The sequence below is a fragment of the Podarcis liolepis genome (genome assembly GCF_965112155.1).
Source record: "Podarcis liolepis genome assembly, chromosome: 1".
Taxonomy (NCBI): domain Eukaryota; kingdom Metazoa; phylum Chordata; class Lepidosauria; order Squamata; family Lacertidae; genus Podarcis; species Podarcis liolepis.
This window is the reverse complement of record NC_139554.1, coordinates 112750899-112771435: the sequence shown is the minus strand read 5'-3', so window position 1 is coordinate 112771435 and position 20537 is coordinate 112750899. Positions and strand designations below refer to the sequence as shown.

The 20537-nt window shown below is 43.4% G+C and overlaps 1 protein-coding gene across 1 annotated transcript in view; it reads left to right on the top strand.

The window, feature by feature from the left end:
• ITGA4 (integrin subunit alpha 4) overlaps positions 1–20537 on the top strand; it is a 62478-nt gene that overhangs the window by 28066 nt on the left and 13875 nt on the right. Inside the window, exons 11-18 of the mRNA XM_083496006.1 lie at positions 2809–2903; positions 5087–5177; positions 6211–6256; positions 6670–6824; positions 13039–13196; positions 15395–15544; positions 17906–17982; positions 20211–20361. Of these exons, the coding sequence (XP_083352132.1) occupies positions 2809–2903; positions 5087–5177; positions 6211–6256; positions 6670–6824; positions 13039–13196; positions 15395–15544; positions 17906–17982; positions 20211–20361 (923 nt within the window). The remainder of the gene's footprint in view (positions 1–2808; positions 2904–5086; positions 5178–6210; positions 6257–6669; positions 6825–13038; positions 13197–15394; positions 15545–17905; positions 17983–20210; positions 20362–20537) is intronic.

Genomic DNA, 20537 nt, shown 5'->3' with positions numbered 1-20537 from the left:
ATATCCCTTAGGCATCACTTGCATAATGACTTTCATTCTCAGCCATTAATGTTTCTTATCGTCTTCAGGTTTCATGCACATTAATGTACTGAATATCTAAATTTATTTGCTAGGCAACTCAAACAACATTTACATTTCACACTCTCCTCTGGATCTGCTTAATTAACATTTGTTTTGTAGGTAAAACTGCGTGATATTGAACTAGAGCTACTTCCTGGAAATTATTGCCCTCTTCTCTTTTTTCTACCAAACCTTAGTCAAGTTAGAAATGTCTATACACACCTCCTTTCACCACCTCTTGCAGGCTTTTTAAAGTGGAATGATAAACTATGCACATGTGTTACTTTTAATATTTTAGGTTCCCCACTTTCAGATTTTATTGAAATAATGGAAGCAGAAAAAAAATGAACTATATGTTAAGGAACATGCCAAAAACCCAGTGAATTTTTTACAATATACAGTAATCCTTAATATTTAAAGATACCCGTGGGAAACATGAGTAAACTTAGAAACTTTGGGATGTTAACTGCAATATGTACTGGAAAGAAATCCACATACCATCATCCATAGGCATGAGAAGGTGTCTGCATGGTTTGTACGTATGGTGGAAGGGAACCATGAAGGAAGTAGCAAATTATTTGGGGGATGGGGCTTTAGAGAGAATAAGGAGAAACTGAAGCTCAGTGATGGATCATCTGCTTTGCATGCAGAAGTCCCAGATTCAGTGCCCAGCATATTCAGGTAGGGCACAGAGAGTCTGCTGTTGGAAATTCTGGAGAGTTGTCACCAGCAACGTAAGCCAGGCAGACCAACAGTCTGATTCTGTATAAATCAGCTTCTTAACATTCCTGTGAGAATGCAGCATTTGCAGCCCTATTTGCTCTTATTACTGATAATCACTGACATAGACACCAATAAGATACATTTCAGTTAGTGGCCAGCACTGTCAAGCTAAGACTAGGAAGGGAAGGACTTGTACATGTGATATACGTATATGCACTGCAAAGTTGGGCTTATGAGAAGTGACCTATAGTGGACATCACTTGGTCTGCACAGGCTGTTGGAGGTGTGCGCCTGCCCTGTGCAAACTGACCCCTTTCACCAGGGACCACTTAGTGGTGGAGGGCAGGGGTTTCAATTTGCAGCATGCATTTGTCTCTCATCCATTTGGTCCATGTGGCGACTTGATAAATAGATGCACAATTCTGAAGGCCTGTACGATTGGCCCTCCCATGCTATACCATGTGATTTCAAGAGCCAACCATGTAAAGGAGGATTTTTCAGAAGCTGCAGTAGCCTTTAGGCAATATTTGAATTGGGCTCTAACTAGATAAGTGGGAAGCTTTTAATGTGAAACATTGTACTTGAAGATGGCAGGGAGCATTTGTTGTTGTTTAGTCATTTAGTCGTGTCCGACTCCTCGTGACCCCATGGACCAGAGCATGCCAGGCACTGCTGTCTTCCCAGCCGCTTCATCAGCTCTGAATCTACTTGTACGTGTCCTCCGCTCTTCCTGAGTAGCATGTTGGACGCCTTCTGACCTGAGGGGCTCATCTTCCGGCGTCATAACTTTTATATGCCTGTTGTCTTTGTCCATGGAGTTATCTTGGCAGGGATACTTGAGTGGCTTGCCGGTTCCTGCTCCAGGTGGATCACATTTGGTCAAAACTCTCCACTATGACCTGTCCATCTTGGGTGCCCTGCTCGGCATAGTTCATAGCTTCTCTGAGTTATTCAAGCCCCTTCGCCACGGCAAGGCAGTGATCCACGAAGGGGGCAGGGAGCATAGGCAGAGATTTTTATCAAGGAAGGGGGAATGAGAAAGTTGAAGGCAAAAGTAAGTTTTTGTCTGACTGATGATAACGATGTCTAAGTTGCTAGTTATCCTGTTTTAACCTGGAGACTTGGGACAGGTTGCAGCATTAAACTAGAAAAACACAATTTTGGGGGCTTGTGGGTAAAGAAATAGAATTACATTCTACAGAAAACCACAGTGGCTTTGACCACAAATGACTTGCAGAAGTCTAAGCAAGAAATGGCTGTGGTGTTCTGTTTTTGAAGATTGCATGGCTAAAGATGCTGGCCTCGTCCAGGGGTCATGAGGAGTGTAGCTGAGCTGATGATTCTATTGGGGGGGTGTTGGCATGGCTCCTGCGAAGCCTTTATACAAAGATAGCTCTAGCTATCTAGATAGCTCAGTTATGAGACCATAAAGAGCTATTGCAAATTTTGTGTGTGTGTGTGTGTGTGTGTGTGTTGTAATCCCCAGCTGCATTTACAACTGATATAAGACTAGGAATGTTTCCTGAATAGAAATGTAGTGTTTTCAAGAGAGGCAGCTACTCTCTTCATCACTTTCCCTTCATTACAGGCCAATAAGATCAAATTGTGAAAGCAAAGCTGTGCTTCTTAGAGAGAAACAGAGCAAACGAGAAGTGTGTCCTGAAATCCTGTCCTTACACGAAACTACAGGGAGAAGATGGCAATACAAAGCAAGACAAACAGAAACTGAAGCATGCTATGTGCTTCCTCCACCACCCTGGAGCTTCTTTGTCCAATGTTGCTTTCCCTCACTCCCACCCTGTCAAGCAACTATCCTTGCACTAATTTATGCCACTGTTCTGTGAACAGCTAATAGTGATGAGATATTGCCATCTTTCCACTTGGTGTGAGCAAATCTTTACTTTCCTGTCAAGAAATCCAAACAAACCATGCATTGGAGTAAACGTTATTAAAATGAGTATGTAGCTAATATGCTAATGCGTCTTCATAACGTTGCATTGAAGTATGTCACATCTATTTTAACAGATGTAGCCATTGGGGCTCCACAGGAAAACGATTTGGAGGGCGCAATTTACATATATAATGGCAGGAAAGATGGGATATCACCAACCTTCTCACAGGTAGGTCTGTTTTAGCCACTACTACGACTGTTTTAAGGGACGCGGGTGGCGCTGTGGGTTAAACCACAGAGCCTAGGACTTGCTGATCAGAAGGTCGGCAGTTCGAATCCCTGCAACAGGGTGAGCTCCCATTGCTCAGTCCCTGCTCCTGCCAACCTAGCAGTTCGAAAGCACGTCAAAGTGCAAGTAGATAAATAGGTACTGCTCCGGCGGGAAGGTAAACGGCGTTTCTGTGCACTGCTCTGGTTCGCCAGAAGTGGCTTGGTCATGCTGGCCACATGACCCAGAAGCTGTACGCCGGCTCCCTCGGCCATAGAGCGAGATGAGCGCTGCAACCCCAGAGTTGGTCACGACTGGACCTAATGGTCAGGGGTCTCTTTACCTTTACCTTTATGACTGTTTTAGCAGAGCTGCTGTCATCATAGCGAGTAGGAACATAGAAGTGACACTGTCTCTGCCTAGAAGGCTTGCAATTTTTGAGGCAATGCTTTTGCCAGCAACCCAAGAGGTCACTGGAATACGAAATGACAAACAGATGGGGTGGGAATGGGAAGTCACTAGAGGAGGGAAGAGATAGGGAGAAAGGAAATAACTCACTATAGCTGCCGCCATTCATTTGTTAGAAAGTATTTGTTAGAAAGTTAGAAGCTGCTGTTGCTTCAATCTTCCTCCACAACTTGGTAGATTGTGTAGCAAAAAGACAGAAAGCAAATTGTATGAGTCAGGACTGGAAGTATCTGGGACATTAATAGAACTCTGGGTGAGTGGTTCCCATGTCTGAGAAATTGGTTAATTGCCTAAACTGAATGTGCTTACACTCCTTCTGAAGGACCAGGTGTGCAGTCTGGGGATGCTTTTGGATCCATCTTTGTCACCGGAGGCCTCAGGTTGCCTCAGTGTCTTGGAACATTTCTTAATTAGTTTTATAACATACATTTTTAAACAGTCAATTTCAGTTATATATATACAGTCGTACCTTGGAAGTCGAACAGAATCCGTTCCAGAAGCCCGTTCGACTTCCAAAACGTTCAGAAGCCAAAGTGCATCTTCTGATTGGCTGCGGGAAACTCCTGCAGCCAATCGGAAGCCGTGGAAGCCCTGTCGGACGTTTGGGTTCCAAAGAACTTTCTCAAACTGGAACACTCACTCCCGGGTTTGCGGCGTTCGGATGCCAAGTACCAAGGCGTTTGGGATCCAAGGTACGAGTGTGTATGTATGTATATATATATATATGGTCAACTGGTCAACATGTTTTTAAATTCTGGCTATCAATTCATTTTAATGTATCTTTTATGTAAGCTGCTTAGAGCTTTTTATGATTAAGCAGCAGGCAGATTCAACCCAAGATGTTGTCTGGTCCAGTGGTCCTTTTAATGGGGCCCCAGTGAAAGCAGCACATCATGCCAGGCCTTGCTGCAATGTTGTAAGGTTAACACTAGCACTAAGCCACAGGAGAAGCACCGTTCCCAGTGAGGCACATGCAAGCCCTCCAGCTCCCATCAGTCACAGCCAGTAAGGAATGTTGCCAGGAATGGTAGAATGTTGAGGCTTGAGCAGCATCTAGAGGGCTCCTGGTTCTCCATCCCTTATTTGTTGGCAAAATTGATTTAACTTACAGTGGTACCTCAGGTTACGACCAGTCTGCTTTCGAATGCTTGGAGTTATGAACTCCACAAACCTGGAAGTAGCTGTTCCGGGTTGCAAACTTTGCCCCGGGATATGAACGCAATCCACTTCCGGGGCCGCGGGAGGCCTATGTAGGGAATGTGCACCTTGGGTTAAGAATGGACTTCCAGAACAAATTAAGTTTGTAACCCAAAGTACCACTGTACTTTCCGTTGTTGGTTAACTGTAGTCACTAATGGTACTTAACGGGGGGGGGGGAGTATTCCTCCAAAACTTTTTTTAGATATACAGTGGTACCTCAGGTTACATACGCTTCAGGTTACAGACTCCGCTAACCCAGAAATGGTGCTTCAGGTTAAGAACTTTGCTTCAGGATGAGAACAGAAATAGTGCTCCGGCGGTGCAGCAGCAGTGGGAGGCCCCATTAGCTAAAGTGGTGCTTCTGGTTAAGAACAGTTTCAGGTTAAGAATGGACCTCTGGAACAAATTAAGTACTTAACCCGAGGTACCACTGTACTAAAAATATCTGTCTTTTTCTTTTAAAAAAATTTTTTTAGAGGATACAAGGACATCAGATCAGTAACAGTTTACGAATGTTTGGTCAGTCTATATCTGGGAGAATTGATGTAGACAACAATGGATATTCAGGTGAGTTGAGCATTTTGCTTTGCTTTTTGTTTCTTTAAAGCAGTAGGAATGAGCTTTGCTGTATTTCGTACCCACCCTTCTTTAAAACATCCTTGAAAGCAGGATGCAAACTAATAAAGCAAAACAGGAAAACAACATCACCAAAACACTCAACCACCCACAAAACATTAAAGTCCATAAAAGATTAGTAAAACGAAACAACAACAGAACCAGTGAAGGTTACAAAATAATCAGAATGCCTGAAAGTGAATTAGTTTCAGTTCCCAACTATCCCACTATCCCTAAAATTGTGGGAATATTCTGTGATGTTTCATGCTGCATTGGTAGTGATGGTGCCTATGAATGATTTCCTCTCCCATTGCCCACTGTTGACAGCATTGAATTTGTTTAAAGATAGTAGCAACTTGTCAGATGAGAAGGCCATACATTTCCACTCAGAAGTGAACTCTATTTAATGGGATTTAGTCCCAGGGAAATAAGTACTGGGTTGCAACCCAGTACTGTTACCCTGCGTTCTTCTTGCTCAGGAACATGCCCTGTTGAACTTAGCAGAACTTACTTCTGAGTAGCTATGCACAGGCTAGGCTGCTTATCATAACAGAAATTTTTTTAAAAAAATGTTTTCAGAAAGGGAAAACACAGAAGAACAAGGAGGTCAGCCTTTCAGTTTTTAAATGTAATTCATTCTTTTCTTTATTAAAATTCTTTCCCACCCTGTCTCCAAAAATGCTTGAGGTATAAAGAATGGAGATTGAGCAGCCGCTTAACTATATGGTGTGATGCAATGACTGTGGAATTATTTTAATGCCAAGAATAAGAGCAACGCAGCTCCATCTCTATGACTCTGTTTAGGAAGTTCCGATAATATATGTTGGCTTAATGTATCCTCGTATCCCCTCTCATTAATAATGTGCAAAGAGTGACTTAATGCAGCCCAGAGGTGAATAAGTAATAAGGGGATTGTGCATGAGAGAAAGTTTTCTGGTGACTAATGATCATCTTCAATCTGTGGGGCGCTTTTTTCCGTCTACAGATGTGGCAGTTGGTGCTTTCCTGTCAGACTCTGCCGTGCTGCTGAGGTGAGTCCAACACACACACACACACACACACACCGCATACCATAATTGGAGACATAATGGTGAATTATGAGATGCAATTAAATAAATTTGCCATGTGCTGCTGACCTCATAAAGCTCTCAATTAAGCTCTGAACTTGGTCATTAAGCTCTGGAATGTGACTCCAGAATGCGAGTTCTGTAGAACACTGGAATCGCACAATGTGTCAACATCTCTAAGAAATGATCTGAGCGGCGAACATCTCTGAATCTTGTGCCAAACAATATTTTACCATCGCAAGCTTGGCTCCTAAGTCAATTAAAGTTAGGTTTTGTTTTCTCAAAACTTGGGATGTGGAAATGATAAAGCAGCACGCACGAAATTATAAACATTACAAAATACAAAATTGTGACTATGAATTCTTCTTGCTTTTCAGGACAAGGGCAGTCGTCATCGTTGAAGCATCCTTAAAACATCCTCCCTCAGTAAATCGAACTAAACTGGACTGTGTGTTAAATGGACAGCCAGCTGTGTGTGTGCACCTGACACTTTGTTTTAGCTATAATGGCCGAACAGTTCCAGGTTACATAGGTAAACTATTAGCTAAATTCTGTATCATTATTTCTCAGCATACTTTATTGATGGTGTATGTGCCTCAATTGCTCTGCTCTTTTTTCTTCTTCTTTTAAATGGCTTACTGCTGATGGTTAAATGGAATTTAATTACCTACTAATCTATCAAACTGAAGCCAATTGGTTTCTATTATTATTTTTGGCACTGAATGATGTGTTCCAAATAGGAGAAAGCATCGCACAATAGCTGTACTGCGTAGCTCAATAGTAGACAGGATCAAGAATGGCTGATAAAAAATATTGGAATATGCAGAGGTGGCAAAAATGACAGCACTGATAAAAGATACAAATTTAGAATCTTTTAAAGAAGACTAGAAACCATTTCTAGTCTGTATTAAAAGTTGTTTTTCATATGCAAAGACCACAGTGGGGTTTGAAGTGTAAGAAAACAACAGCATATATTAAGATACATGTCAGAGAGGATGAAATTAGATAATTTTACCCAGCCTGTGGAATGCCATCCCATCAGATGTCAGTAAAATAAACAACTATTTGATTTTTAGAAGACATCTGAAGGCAGCCCTGTTTAGGGAAGTTTTTAATGTTTGATGTTTTATCGTGTTTTTAATATTCTGTTGGGAGCCGCCCAGAGTGGCTGGGGAAACGCAGTCAAATAGGTGGCACAGAAATATTAATAATAATAATTGTTTGTAATGTATGTATATGATTTAGGTTATAAACATTGATGAGTGGGAAGTCACTAGTTTTGCTGAATTGGAATATAATTGTTGAGTAACAAATGTAATTTTCTACATTGAAAATAGAATAAAATTATATATATATAGAATAAAATTATATATATATATAGAATAAAATTGCAGGTTTTGGTGTCTTCGGGTGTCTTCCCGTGTAAGAGTTGGGGTGTCTAGGCGACGTTTCGACGAGGTCTCACTCGTCATCTTCAGGCTGGTGCTTTCGGCTTCTTGTTACTGGAACAGAGCAGGATCTCAGTGTTTGAGTTCCTATAAATACTGTTGAGGGGGTGTGGTGTATAGCCTCCAACGTTCTGGGCAGAGAGGAAGTTCCCAGGTTAGTGTGCCTTTTCTTCTTTTGTTCCTTAATTACTTGAGGGATATCTTGAGCGATTTCTTGAGTGATATTCTGAGTACCACTTAGGTGGGTCATTAGGTGTGGATTAGTTGCTAAAGCTTTCGTGTCTTGACCTCTTGAGCTTGTGAAGAGTTTTTCTGAGAAGATGGCTGTACTGCACTTAGTTGTGCTCTGGCTTGGCTTCGTGTATAGGGGCGAGCTGTGGTTTTGTGCCCTGTGCCAGCCAGATCTGTGTAGGGATTGCAGGGGGGTGCAGCATCCGGAGGTGCCACTATGGTTTGGCTACTGGATGGTGTCTGTAATTTATCTGTGGAGAGGGTCTGGGTTTGGGTCTGGTGTGGTTGATTGGTGATGGCGTTCTGTGTGCCTCTGGTTCTGGTGTCGGTTTTTGTGGGGAGGGCTAATTTCCAGATGTCTGGCAGGCGGGACGTGTCGTCACGCTTGTTCATGTTGTGAGGGTGTTTCTCTATCTCGATGGCTTCCATGATTATTCTCTTGTGGTGATGTTCCATGTTAAAGAGCAATTTGGAATCTGCAAAATTAATTTCGTGTCCTGTTTCTTTCATGTGTTGGAAAAGAGAGGAAGTTTTTTCTTCTTTTTTGACGGCATTCTTGTGTTCTGCGATACGTGCATTTATTCGTCTGTTTGTTTGTCCAATGTACGTGGCTGGGCAGACTTTGCAGGGTATTTCATAGACCCCTTGGTTTTCCAACTGGATTTTATCTTTGGGGTTTCTGAGGATATTGGCTATTTTTTGGTTGGTGCAAAAGGCTGTTTTGATATTGTGTTTATGGAGGATTTTGCTAATTTTATCTGTAGTGCCCTTGATATAAGGAAGGAGGGCCATGCCATTGTTTTCTTCTGTGTCTTGGTTTTTGGGGGGTGTTTCTTTTTGGATTAGCTTCGTAACCCTGTTTTGCTGGTATCCATTGGCGATTAACACATTTGAGAGATTCTGTAACTCAGTTGTCAAGTGGTCTTTGTCAGCCAGGCGTTTGGTTCTGGAGATGAGAGTCTTGGCTACGGAGTTTATTTGTGCAGGGTGGTGGTGTGATTGTGCATGTAAGTAGCGGTTGGTGTGTGTTTTTTTCCGGTAGATAGTGTGTCCTAGTGAGCCATCAGGTTTTTTGTAGATTAGGACGTCAAGGAAGGGAAGTTGGTTGTTGGCTTCTATTTCCATAGTGAATTGTATTTTGGGGTGTAGGCTGTTGAGATGTGTGAGGAAGCTATCTAGTTTTTCTTTCCCGTGTGGCCAAATTACAAAGGTGTCGTCAACATATCTGAGCCAAAGTTTGGGTTTGTGTTCTGACTTGTCTAAAGCATTGGTTTCAAAGTGTTCTATGTACAAATTTGCGATGACCGGTGAGAGGGGTGATCCCATAGGTGCTCCTTCTATCTGTTTGTATCTTTGTCCATTGTGGATGAAGTACGTGTTGGTTAGGCAGTGGTTGGTCAGGTCCAGGATGTATTTGGGGGGATTGTATTTGTTTTGAATGGCTGTCAAGGCTTCATTAATGGGCACTTGTGTGAAGAGAGATACAACATCGAAGCTCACAAGTAGGTCATCGGGATGTAGGTTTTGCTTCTTTATTGTTTCTATGAACTGGAAGGAGTTTGTAACGTGTGAAGCGATGGATTCTGCATAGGGCTGAAGTTGCTTAGCGAGGAATTTAGCGAGATTTTGTAGAGGTGAGCCTATGGAGCTGACTATTGGTCTGAGTGGTGTTCCTTCTTTGTGTATCTTGGGGAGACCGTAGAGTTTGGGGCATCTGGATGATTTTTCTCTGGGGATGATTCTTAGCTGGATTTCTTCACTGATAGGAGAGGCTTTTATTTTGGATTTGGTGGTTTTTTCCAGATAGGTGGTGGGATCTGTTTTTATAGGTTGGTAGGTAGGGTCTTGGAGTAGATTTGATAGTTTTGCTTGGTAGTCCGATGTGTTCATCACAACAGTGGCATTACCTTTGTCTGCTGGGAGAATGATTATGTTGTTGTCTTTCCTCAGGTTGGTGAGTGCTTTCTGTTCTTCTTTGTGTAAATTGCTTCTGGGTGGTTTGCTGGAGCAGAGGATGTTGGTGACTTCAAGTCTGATTTTATTGGCTTCATCTGGGTTGATTTTGGTTAGGCTAGCTTCGACTCCGCATATGATGTTTTCCGTGGGGATGCGTCTCGGGGCGACTGCAAAGTTGAAACCTTTGGAGAGTACTTTGGTTTCAGTTGAGGTGAGGATCCTGTCTGATATGTTATGTACTGTTTGTTTCATGGGTTGTTGTGGAGGGTGGCTGGGCTTCTGGCGTTTCTCTAGTTTGTGGAGTTTGTTGGTGTGTCTGTCTGTCTTATGTGAGGTCTCAGTTTCAGCTCTCCAGACGGCTAGTTGTTTGCATTTGTCCCAGAGTGCAGGGTGGATTTTGTTACAGAGTTTGAGGTGAAGAGTGAGCAGATCTTTGTTGGTTTGGTTTAGTAGGTATCTTTTCTTATGTATTTCGTTTCTGATTAGGGATAGTTCAGTTCGTTTCAGGATCCTTTCGGTAGCTGGGGTTTTAGAGTGGAATTTAAGTTGGAAGCATGTGGGAATTAAGTTGTTGTCTCGGCAGTTGCGTAGGAACAAGAGATCACATAAGATGGTGGCTCTTCGGATTTCTAGTTTCTCGTAGGTTCTTGTCAGCTGGAAGGTTTCCTCCCCGTAGAGGTGAGATATTTGCTTTCGTAGATTTTCACGGGTACAGGAATGCAGGTTTTGGTGTCTTCGGGTGTCTTCCCGTGTAAGAGTTGGGGTGTCTAGGCGACGTTTCGACGAGGTCTCACTCGTCATCTTCAGGCTGGTGCTTTCGGCTGGCACAGGGCACAAAACCACAGCTCGCCCCTATACACGAAGCCAAGCCAGAGCACAACTAAGTGCAGTACAGCCATCTTCTCAGAAAAACTCTTCACAAGCTCAAGAGGTCAAGACACGAAAGCTTTAGCAACTAATCCACACCTAATGACCCACCTAAGTGGTACTCAGAATATCACTCAAGAAATCACTCAAGATATCCCTCAAGTAATTAAGGAACAAAAGAAGAAAAGGCACACTAACCTGGGAACTTCCTCTCTGCCCAGAACGTTGGAGGCTATACACCACACCCCCTCAACAGTATTTATAGGAACTCAAACACTGAGATCCTGCTCTGTTCCAGTAACAAGAAGCCGAAAGCACCAGCCTGAAGATGACGAGTGAGACCTCATCGAAACGTCGCCTAGACACCCCAACTCTTACACGGGAAGACACCCGAAGACACCAAAACCTGCATTCCTGTACCCGTGAAAATCTACGAAAGCAAACATAGAATAAAATTATATATATATGTGTGTGTGTGTGATATGCTTTCGTAGATTTTCACGGGTACAGGAATGCAGGTTTTGGTGTCCTCGGGTGTCTTCCCGTGTAAAAGTTGGGGTGTCTAGGCGACGTTTCGACGAGGTCTCACTCGTCATCTTCAGGCTGGTGCTTTCGGCTTCTTGTTACTGGAACAGAGCAGGATCTCAGTGTTTGAGTTCCTATAAATACTGTTGAGGGGGTGTGGTGTATAGCCTCCAATGTTCTGGGCAGAGAGGAAGTTCCCAGGCTAGTGTGCCTTTTCTTCTTTTGTTCCTTAATTACTTGAGGGATATCTTGAGTGATTTCTTGGGTGATATTCTGAGTACCACTTAGGTGGGTCATTAGGTGTGGATTAGTTGCTAAAGCCTTTGTGTCTTGACATCTTGAGCTTTGTGAAGAGTTTTTCTGAGAAGATGGCTGTACTGCACTTAGTTGAAAGCACCAGCCTGAAGATGACGAGTGAGACCTCGTCGAAACGTCGCCTAGACACCCCAACTTTTACACGGGAAGACACCCGAGGACACCAAAACCTGCATATATATATATATATATATATATATATATATATATATATATATAATGTATAAACAGGATCAAATTTACCTAATTAGTCTCTTATCCTGAGTAGCTGTTTAATTTTCAAAGTAAATGCTTGTATTATTTGGTACATTAGCAATTAGTATACCATGGAACAAAACAGATGCTTCTCAGAAATTTTACTACATGGTATTAAGAGACACTGGATTTCTGGATTAACCCTTTAGACTATGGGTAGCCAAACTGGTCCGTTTCAGGTGTTGCTGGACTCCAACTTTCATCCCCCTCCCCTGACAATTGGCCATGTTGTCTGCAGGTGATGTGAACTGGAGTTTCACAAATATCTAGAGGTCACCACATTGACCTGCACCTCCTGTAGACTTTATCAGAATAAAACAGAATGGCTTTATTCTGATAATCAACCAGCCCCTGTTGCTGAGAGCACAGAGTATAATGCTAAGGTTGCCAAGGCTCAGATTGGGTTCAAGCCCAATGAGAGAGGACCCAGCATTATGATGCTTACAGAGAGCCAGTGTGGTGTAGTAGTTAAGAGCGGTAGTCTCGTAATCTGGGGAACCGAGTTTGCGTCTCCGCTCCTCCACATGCAGCTGCTGGGTGACCTTGGGCCAGTCACCCTTCTCTGAAGTCTCTCAGCCCCACTCACCTCACAGAGTGTTTGTTGTGGGGGAGGAAGGGAAAGGAGAATGTTAGCCGCTTTGAGACTCCTTAAAAGGAGTGAAAGGCGGGATATCAAATTCAAACTCTTCTTCTTCTTCTTCTACTGTAGAGGCAGAAGATGGCATCTAGTAGGTTGAGAGAAGACCATAGCTATTCCTGATTATCACAGAGGGTGGATTGAATAGCAGAAGCTCTCCAGGCAACAGCAGTGGCTAGACCAACAATATGGAGAAAAATTCACTAGAATAAGATGGTGGGAGCAGTATACAAAAGAAAAGAATTGGGGGTTTCCCCATCAATTCATTCATGAGAACGCACAATTGTTGTTGTTTTTAAGTGTGCAAATGATACTGCTGACCACCTGAAGGTATGAAAGAAAATTCTGCAATACTTTTTAGAACGATTTGAAAATGATTCTTTTGAAAGCCTGCCTGGCATTCTAAAGCATTCGCCATCAATTTAATAAATTTGAAAAGCCTCTGTGAAGTTACTTTCCAAACCCTTCCTCTTAATGTTGTCCTTTCACCCCTCTCTTCCACTTTTTTACAGTATTGCTTTATAATCTAAGCCTGGATGTTAGCAGGAGGCCAGATACCGCAGCAAGGTTTTATTTTTCCTATAATGGTACATCTGAAACGACTTCTGGAAGCCTCAGCATTTACAACAGCAACAACGTTACTTGCACAACTCACCAAGCATTCATGAGGGTAACATGTGTGTTTCTTTCTCTCTCCTAAATAGAATTGTTGAAGTAAAATAATTGCACCAGTATTTGAACAATGATGGGAGAAGGATTGCCAAAAACTGGCTTGTTCTGTTTCTTTGACGAGCAAGACATGAGCAGAATAGCTCCTCTCTGAAATGGATAGCCTTATCCTTCATGAATTTGCCCAATTCCTTTTTAAAACCATCCAAGCTGGTGGCTATCAAAAGATGTAAGGGTGGCCATCAACTTGGAAATCTTCAAGAAGGGATTCTAAACTTTTGAACCACCTGTCTTGCACAAATGCTTGTGTCATCCCTACTTCTGACGCAATGTCCTTCTCTGTTTTGAAACATTAATACTGAAAGTGTCTCCCCCTTCTGTGACCTTTGAACTTAAGTCAAGTCGTTCAAGTTCAATAAATCCTCAGCGTCTGTCGAGCATAATCCTTGCATATTCAGTATCTGAGAAAATAATAATTAATAGCTAATTGGCATAATGGAAAGTAATGAAGAGCAGATGTAGGGAAACCCTGGTGGAAAATTATATGAATTGGATAACATACGAATTGGTGGCAGCTTTCTTGTAGATAAGAATTAAGAGCAGGAGACATGTGGAAGGCAATCAGTGCCTGCCTATCTCACCCATCCAGGGAATAATTTAATCATCTTCGCTATTGTAATGTTCAGTGTTTCAAGCAGAGTAGCTTGCTTGGGAACTTAACTTTGATCAAGAGCCTTACTACACAGTGTGGTCTGGCATTAAAATTTGTATATCTTACAAAGACATGCAAGAGAAACAGAGTAGACTCAATCCCAATTTACTTATTCCAGTGCAGTGCTGGGATTTTAAGCAGAGGTCTTTTTCCTGGAAGACCCTGGCTATGATACCTTGAGCATGCAGCACCATCCTCAGAAGAAAGTTCCATGGAACTTGCACCCTAATAAGCAAATTTGTTTGCAGCCTTAAGCAGAAAAGAGAAAAGGTTACATCAACTATGTGTGAGTGTAGCCCTACTCATCCTTTTCATGACTGCCAATATGTGGCCCCACTTTGAAGAATTAGCCAAAGTGGAATGTGGTCACCAGGCCTTTAAAGGTTCCATACCTCTGGTCCAGCTTTGTAGCTGTTTCCTGGCCACTTCTATGAATGAATGAATGAATGAATGAATGAATGAATGAATGGTATGTTCATTGTAGTCACAGACCAATGAAACTTCTCTAAATGCATCATTAGAATGTTATGAAGAAATGCAACATTGGAAGCACCTTTCAGTTTGCTTTGGCCACATCTAGTTTACTATAATTTAAGCCAGGCATAGGCAAACTCGGCCCTCCAGATGTTTTGGGACTACAACTCCCATCATCCCTAGCTAACAGGACCAGTGATCAGGAATGATGGGAATTGTAGTTTCAAAACATCTGGAGGGCTGAGTTTGCCTATGTATGATTTAAGAAATATACAGTGGTACCTCGGGTTACAGACGCTTCAGGTTATGTGTTTTCAGGTTGCGCACCACGCTGAACCCAGGAGTACCGGAATGGGTTACTTCTGGGTTTCGGTGCTCATGCATGCGCTGTGGGTTGCAAACGTGCCTCCCGCACGGATCATGTTTGCAACCCGAGGTTCCACTGTAACAAGCTTTAGAAGGTAGCTCAAAATAAAATACAAGGTAACTTTTCTTTTTCAAGAAATGAATGAAAAACAAATGAAATTCCAACATGTAAGATTTTGGAGAGAGACAGAGGAAGCAGCTTTTATTTGACAGGTAGGATGATCTTGTGGCATTCATCCAGCAGTGGGCAGCATGGTGGTGATGCAAAGCCACCCTCTTGACACTGGTGTCACTCCAGATTCCCTGGACGGCACTGGGGCAGAGCAGGGGTGACAATGCAGTCAGGTCTGCATGGACCCACTAGCATAGCTGGTCCACGCAGCCTTGCTATTCGCTCCCTGCAGCCTCGACCTCCCTGCCGCCCTGCTCCGTCCAGGTACGCTGAGCAATGGCAATGCTGGTAGGGTGACTCCACCCCACCGTGCTGGCTGCTACTGGATCATTGCATGTTGACCGTGTGGCCTTTCACATACTTAGAAATTCTGCTATTTCCATTCATGTAGCGATCTAAGGTAGGCAGGGTTTTCTTTACATGCACACGTGTGTGTTTTTATGTTGTTAACTCATTAGGTTTCCAATTTCCGTAGAAAAATGTGAGGGATATCTTGACTCCTATACATGTTGAAGCCACCTACCACCTCGGAGAGAACGTTCTAAAGAATCAAAGTTCAGATGAACTCCCACCACTCCAGCCAGTTCTTCAGCAACGAACTGAGGATGATGTCATACGCAGCAAGGTATGTTTGTGTGTGTGAAAGTAGCATATTTGCACCTGAAACAGGTCCCCCCCCCCATACTTATTGCTATTTGTTTTTCCTCCAACATATATGCCTCTCTGTAACGTAAAGTTTTCTGGACAACTTAAAATAAGTAAAAACAGTTGAATTGCAAAATAAGTTTCCAATTGCGTTTGTGTGTATGTTGTTTTTCCCCCTATGTTTATGTTTTGCATTTGTGTATCTTTGGGGCCACTGTAGCAGCTCTTGAGAATTGGAGATGTAGAGCATGAATTTATTAAATAAATGAATGATCCAGATTTAAGCAGCTTGCACTGTGTGTTCATCTAAGAAATGCTACTTTTAGGACTTTTTTGTTTTTTAAAAAAATGTTTTTATCGAAATATTTTGCAAAGGTACATTCAGTATCTGTTTTTAAATCGTAGCACCCTTCATACAAATCAATTACAGTCAGTTTGAGACACATTTTTAGCCTAGAGAGAATGGCTTCAAAAATATTACTTGTGAAGACAGTCCTATGGATACAGAGCCATGAGAGTAAACCAGGGGTCAGCAAACTATGGCCCCCAGGGGGCCGGCTCACTGTTGCAGGCTGGACGGGAAGGACAAGCTGGGGCCTTACCTGCAACTGCAACCCCGTGTGGGTGTTTCTGCCCCTTCGTCCTCCTGCTCCCTGGAGTTGAAGGCCTCCGCCTGGGCCACTTCACCACCAGCCTCATCGTCCTCCACCGTCACGTTGGCTGCCAATGGGAGCTTGGCAGCTGTGGCCCCGCTGAGCCGTAGCCCAGGCCGGCTGTCCTCCTCCAGGATCGCCACTGCTGCCCCACTCATGGGGATGCAGAGCGGCAGCAGCCACAGCAGCACCAGGGCGGCGGGGGGAGGAAGAGGCCAAGCGGCAGCAGCTCTGCCAATCAAACGCCGCGCCTGGTTTACCTCAGCATGGTGTGGGGACGTCTCTGCCAATCAAACGCCATGCCTGGTTTACCTCAGCGCAGCGCGGCATTTGATTGGCAGAGACGTCCCTACCCTACCCTGAGGTAAACCAGGCGTGGCGTTTGATTGGCAGAGATGTCCCCGCGCTGAGGTAAACCAGGCATGGCGTTTGATAGGCAAAGCCGCCGCTGCTCAGTCTCTTCCTTCCGTCGCCTTTGCTGGGAGTCTCGGCTTCGTGGCAGGTTCTTAAATGGCCAGGCTGGATTTAGAAGTCTGCTGGGCCTGATCCGGCCCAGGGACCGTAGTTTGCTGACCCCTGGAATAAACTATTTCCCTTGCTCTATACGAAACTTTGAATAGCAGTTAATTTATAAGTGTGCACAGCCTTCTGCTGCTGGCATAGTTTTCCAGATCCGGGCAAATATATTCATTCCCTGATCTAATTTTAAGTGCTCCTATGCAGTGCTTAAGAGCCTAATAAACCCCTTCAAAATAATAAATGTTTCCCTCGGCAAATACTGTTGTGATGAAAGGTCAAATGGATTTGTTTCCACACCTCATGAAGCATCTTAGTTAGCATCAAGCCAGTCTGAAAAAAAATCAAATAAAAAATTGCCTGCACTACATCAGTCCACTGACAGTATATTGTGCAGTGGGATCACAAGTGGGAAGATTGCTGTTGCATTCGTGTCCTGCTTATAGTGACCATGGTGAAAACAGAAGATGGGGCTAGATGGGCCTTTTGTAGTCTCTTTTTATGGTCAGTAATACCATGTGTATGTTTTGTAGGCTGGTGTTGTGTTAGGAGCCTCCCAGAGGTATCTTGAGGGGTTGCCTAGAAAGAGCTGTTTCCTTTTGGGTCCCTTGCTTTGTTGTTGTTGACAGTGGAAGGTACTAGACCTGTGTGTAAAGAATGAGAGAGAGGAGTGAGGATCTGCCAGTAAAATACTGTTTTAAATTAACGGTCTGAGTTTCAGGGTGAAAAGGGATTTACTTCTGAATATGTATGGATATGGGATGCGGGTGGCACTGTGGGTTAAACCACAGAGCCTAGAACTTGCTGATCAGAAGGTCGGCAGTTCGAATCCCCGTGATGGGGTGAGCTCCTGTTGCTCAGTCCCTGCTCCTGCCAACCTAGCAGTTTGAAAGCACGTCAAAGTGCAAGTAGATAAATAGGTACAGCTCCGTGGGAAGGTAAACGGCTTATCCGTGCGCTGCTCTGATTCACCAGAAGTGGCTTAGTCATGCTGGCCACATGACCCGGAAGCTGTACGCCGGCTCCCTCAGCCAATAAAGCAAGATGAGCGCCGCAACCCCAGAGTCGGCCACGACTGGACCTAATGGTCAGGGGTCCCTTTACCTTTAGCTTTATGTATGGATATGGTGTTGTATTTGACCCTAAATAATTGTTGTTTTCCTCTTTTATAGTTCATGTTTGCAAGATTTTGCTCTCAAGAAAATTGCTCTGCTAACTTGCAAGTTTCTGGAAAACTTGCATTCCCGAGGTAAGTAACTAGTGATTTCTATGTGGTAAAAAAAAAGACTGGCTATGCTTTATTTATTTAATTATTACACTTATGTCGCACCTTACTTCCAAGGAGCTCAAAGTGGTATATATACTTCTCTTTGCATTGCACAATATGCCACATCATGAAGAACCCTTTTCAGCAATTTGTGTTGCAGTGTTCTGTATATTTGTACAGATGAGAACTTTTATGGACATTGATATATCTCCATAAAAATGGGCTCCTGCACTGCTTAGTGTGATACACACACACACACACACACACACACACACACACACACTATGATTGCTAGTGAAAAATCTAGTTTAGCTTTCTCACATTCCCAGATGTTCACCTGGTGATTTTATTATATGTGCAAATATCATACTCCGCACTGGCCATCTTTTTTTGTCCGGGCTCCCCTTTCCAGCTTTGGTGGCACACTGGCAATGAAGCAAAACGCAGCATCACACACAATAGGGAAGGGAAGAGCACCCCATTATTTAACTTGGAAGCATACTGTAACCCCAAAATCCAGCCACTGGAATGTTAACAGTTGTGTGTTTCTCCTTAATTTGAAACTTAGCTTCTTACGCAGAGCTTCTACCTTTTGCTGCCTGCCAAAGTGCCAGCTTGTCTCCCCAAGGTGTTCATTGACTAATGTGTTGGTCTCAAGCCAATATATTTGATAAATGTCTATTTCAAGGCAGCTCTTCTGCAAGTCTTAATTAAACTTTAATGTCAAATTGAAGTTTACTTTTTAAATCCTCTTAGGAATCTTTTTTTTTTTTTTTGCTTGTTAACGTGATTAGAGAACACCAGGAGGAATGCAAGCTAGATGTGCTCACTCACGTGCAGGAGTCCTGTCTATATATTAACCTTGACTTGGAGTTTATAAGATGAGAGCTTGTGTGCAGCATAAGGTGGCCATAAAAGCAACATTAAGCACATACACACCTAGCCATGTGCTTTTCTTTTCTTTTTTAAAGTGGAAACGCAAAGAGGAAGCATATAAGGCAGTCATTGCTAACAATATGAGACAGAGCAATTACAATCAGCACAAAAGCTACAAGAGAGATGTGTGTGTGTGTGTGTGTGTGTGTGTGTGTGTAAAAGCACTTGCTAGGTCATCTAGGCTTGCCAAGTGGTAAGGACAATCATGCCCCACACCCCCTTGATCAGACAGGGAATAGTAAAATGCCCACCACCAGGTCATAGGACAACAGAGTCCATAAAGATGTGTATTTTGCTACACATTTGTATGTGATAGAATGGTGCTTCCCCTTTGGTAGGAAGATGCAGATGCCCAAGGTCCCTCAAGAAGACATTACCTTAGGAGAGATGGCCATTTTTATCCTGCCATCCTTCCTTCCAAGGAGCTAAAAATGGCATGTGTGGTTGTCTACCCATCCACTGAAGGAAACTTTATGCCCCAACAGCCCTGTGAGATAGGTCAGGGTGAGAGATAGTGTCAGGTCCAGCAGACTTCATCAGATCTCTTTGGTCCTTCTTTGTGTAAAATTCTGGGGTAAATTTTTTGTCACCACTTGGCAAAATGACATAAGCCCTGCCCAGGTGTTAGCTGTTCACATGTAGGGGCTCCAAGGGATCAGGACATCTGCCTGGCCAGGTGTCCTGATTGTGTGAAAGCCCCTATATGTGGTAAGGAGCTGATCAGTTTGGGCTTTCTTGATAGACAACACTGCAGTGACACGCAGCTTTTGAAAAGAGGACATGACATTGGAGAACAGGGCTAAATGTGTGGGCAACAGACAGCTAAGGTGTCCTGGAGGGAGAACCATATGATGGCAGGGAGAACCAGCAAAAGTGATCAAATCACATTTTTGTACAGAGCAGGTGCTTTCTGAACCCACAGGCCTAAACATCCTGAAGTAGTCTTGTGTAGCAGATTTATTTTGGAAGAGTTGGTTTACTCTCCTAGGAGAAAATAGCAGTTCCTCCAGTGGACTTATTTCCCAGCTGTGAGCTTATAATAGCAGAAAGGGACCTTGTGATCCTCCAGATGATGCTAGACTCCAACCCCCAGCATCCCCAGCCAGCATGGCCAAAGGTCAAGGGTTGATGGCAGTTGGGATCCCAGCAACATCTGGGGAGGGACACAGGCTTCCCGTGTATGGCTTGGCACTTTAGAGGGAAGCCTGAGCATTTCTCTTGTACTTGAGTAACATTTGAAATTAAGTCAAAAGCAATCTCTTCATTTCCAACAGGCCTCATGAAAAGAAGCCCTACCTTGTGGTGGGAAGTACAAGGGTACTAATGTTGAATGTTACCTTGTACAATGCTGGCGATGATGCCTATACAACTGCCCTCCATATCCAGCTCCCCAAAGGGCTTTATTTCACCAAAATTCTACAGCAGGTAAGAAAGGAGGGGGTCAGTTTTCATCAGAAAAATAATAATAAACACACCCAGCACCAGTCTCTATCCAGACTTGAGCGACCAATGGCTTCTTTCTGCAACAATGTAATGATATCCCATTGCAGCTCTCCATTACCTTGTTACGTTGGTCTCTCAGAACATGTTTGGTTTTTTTA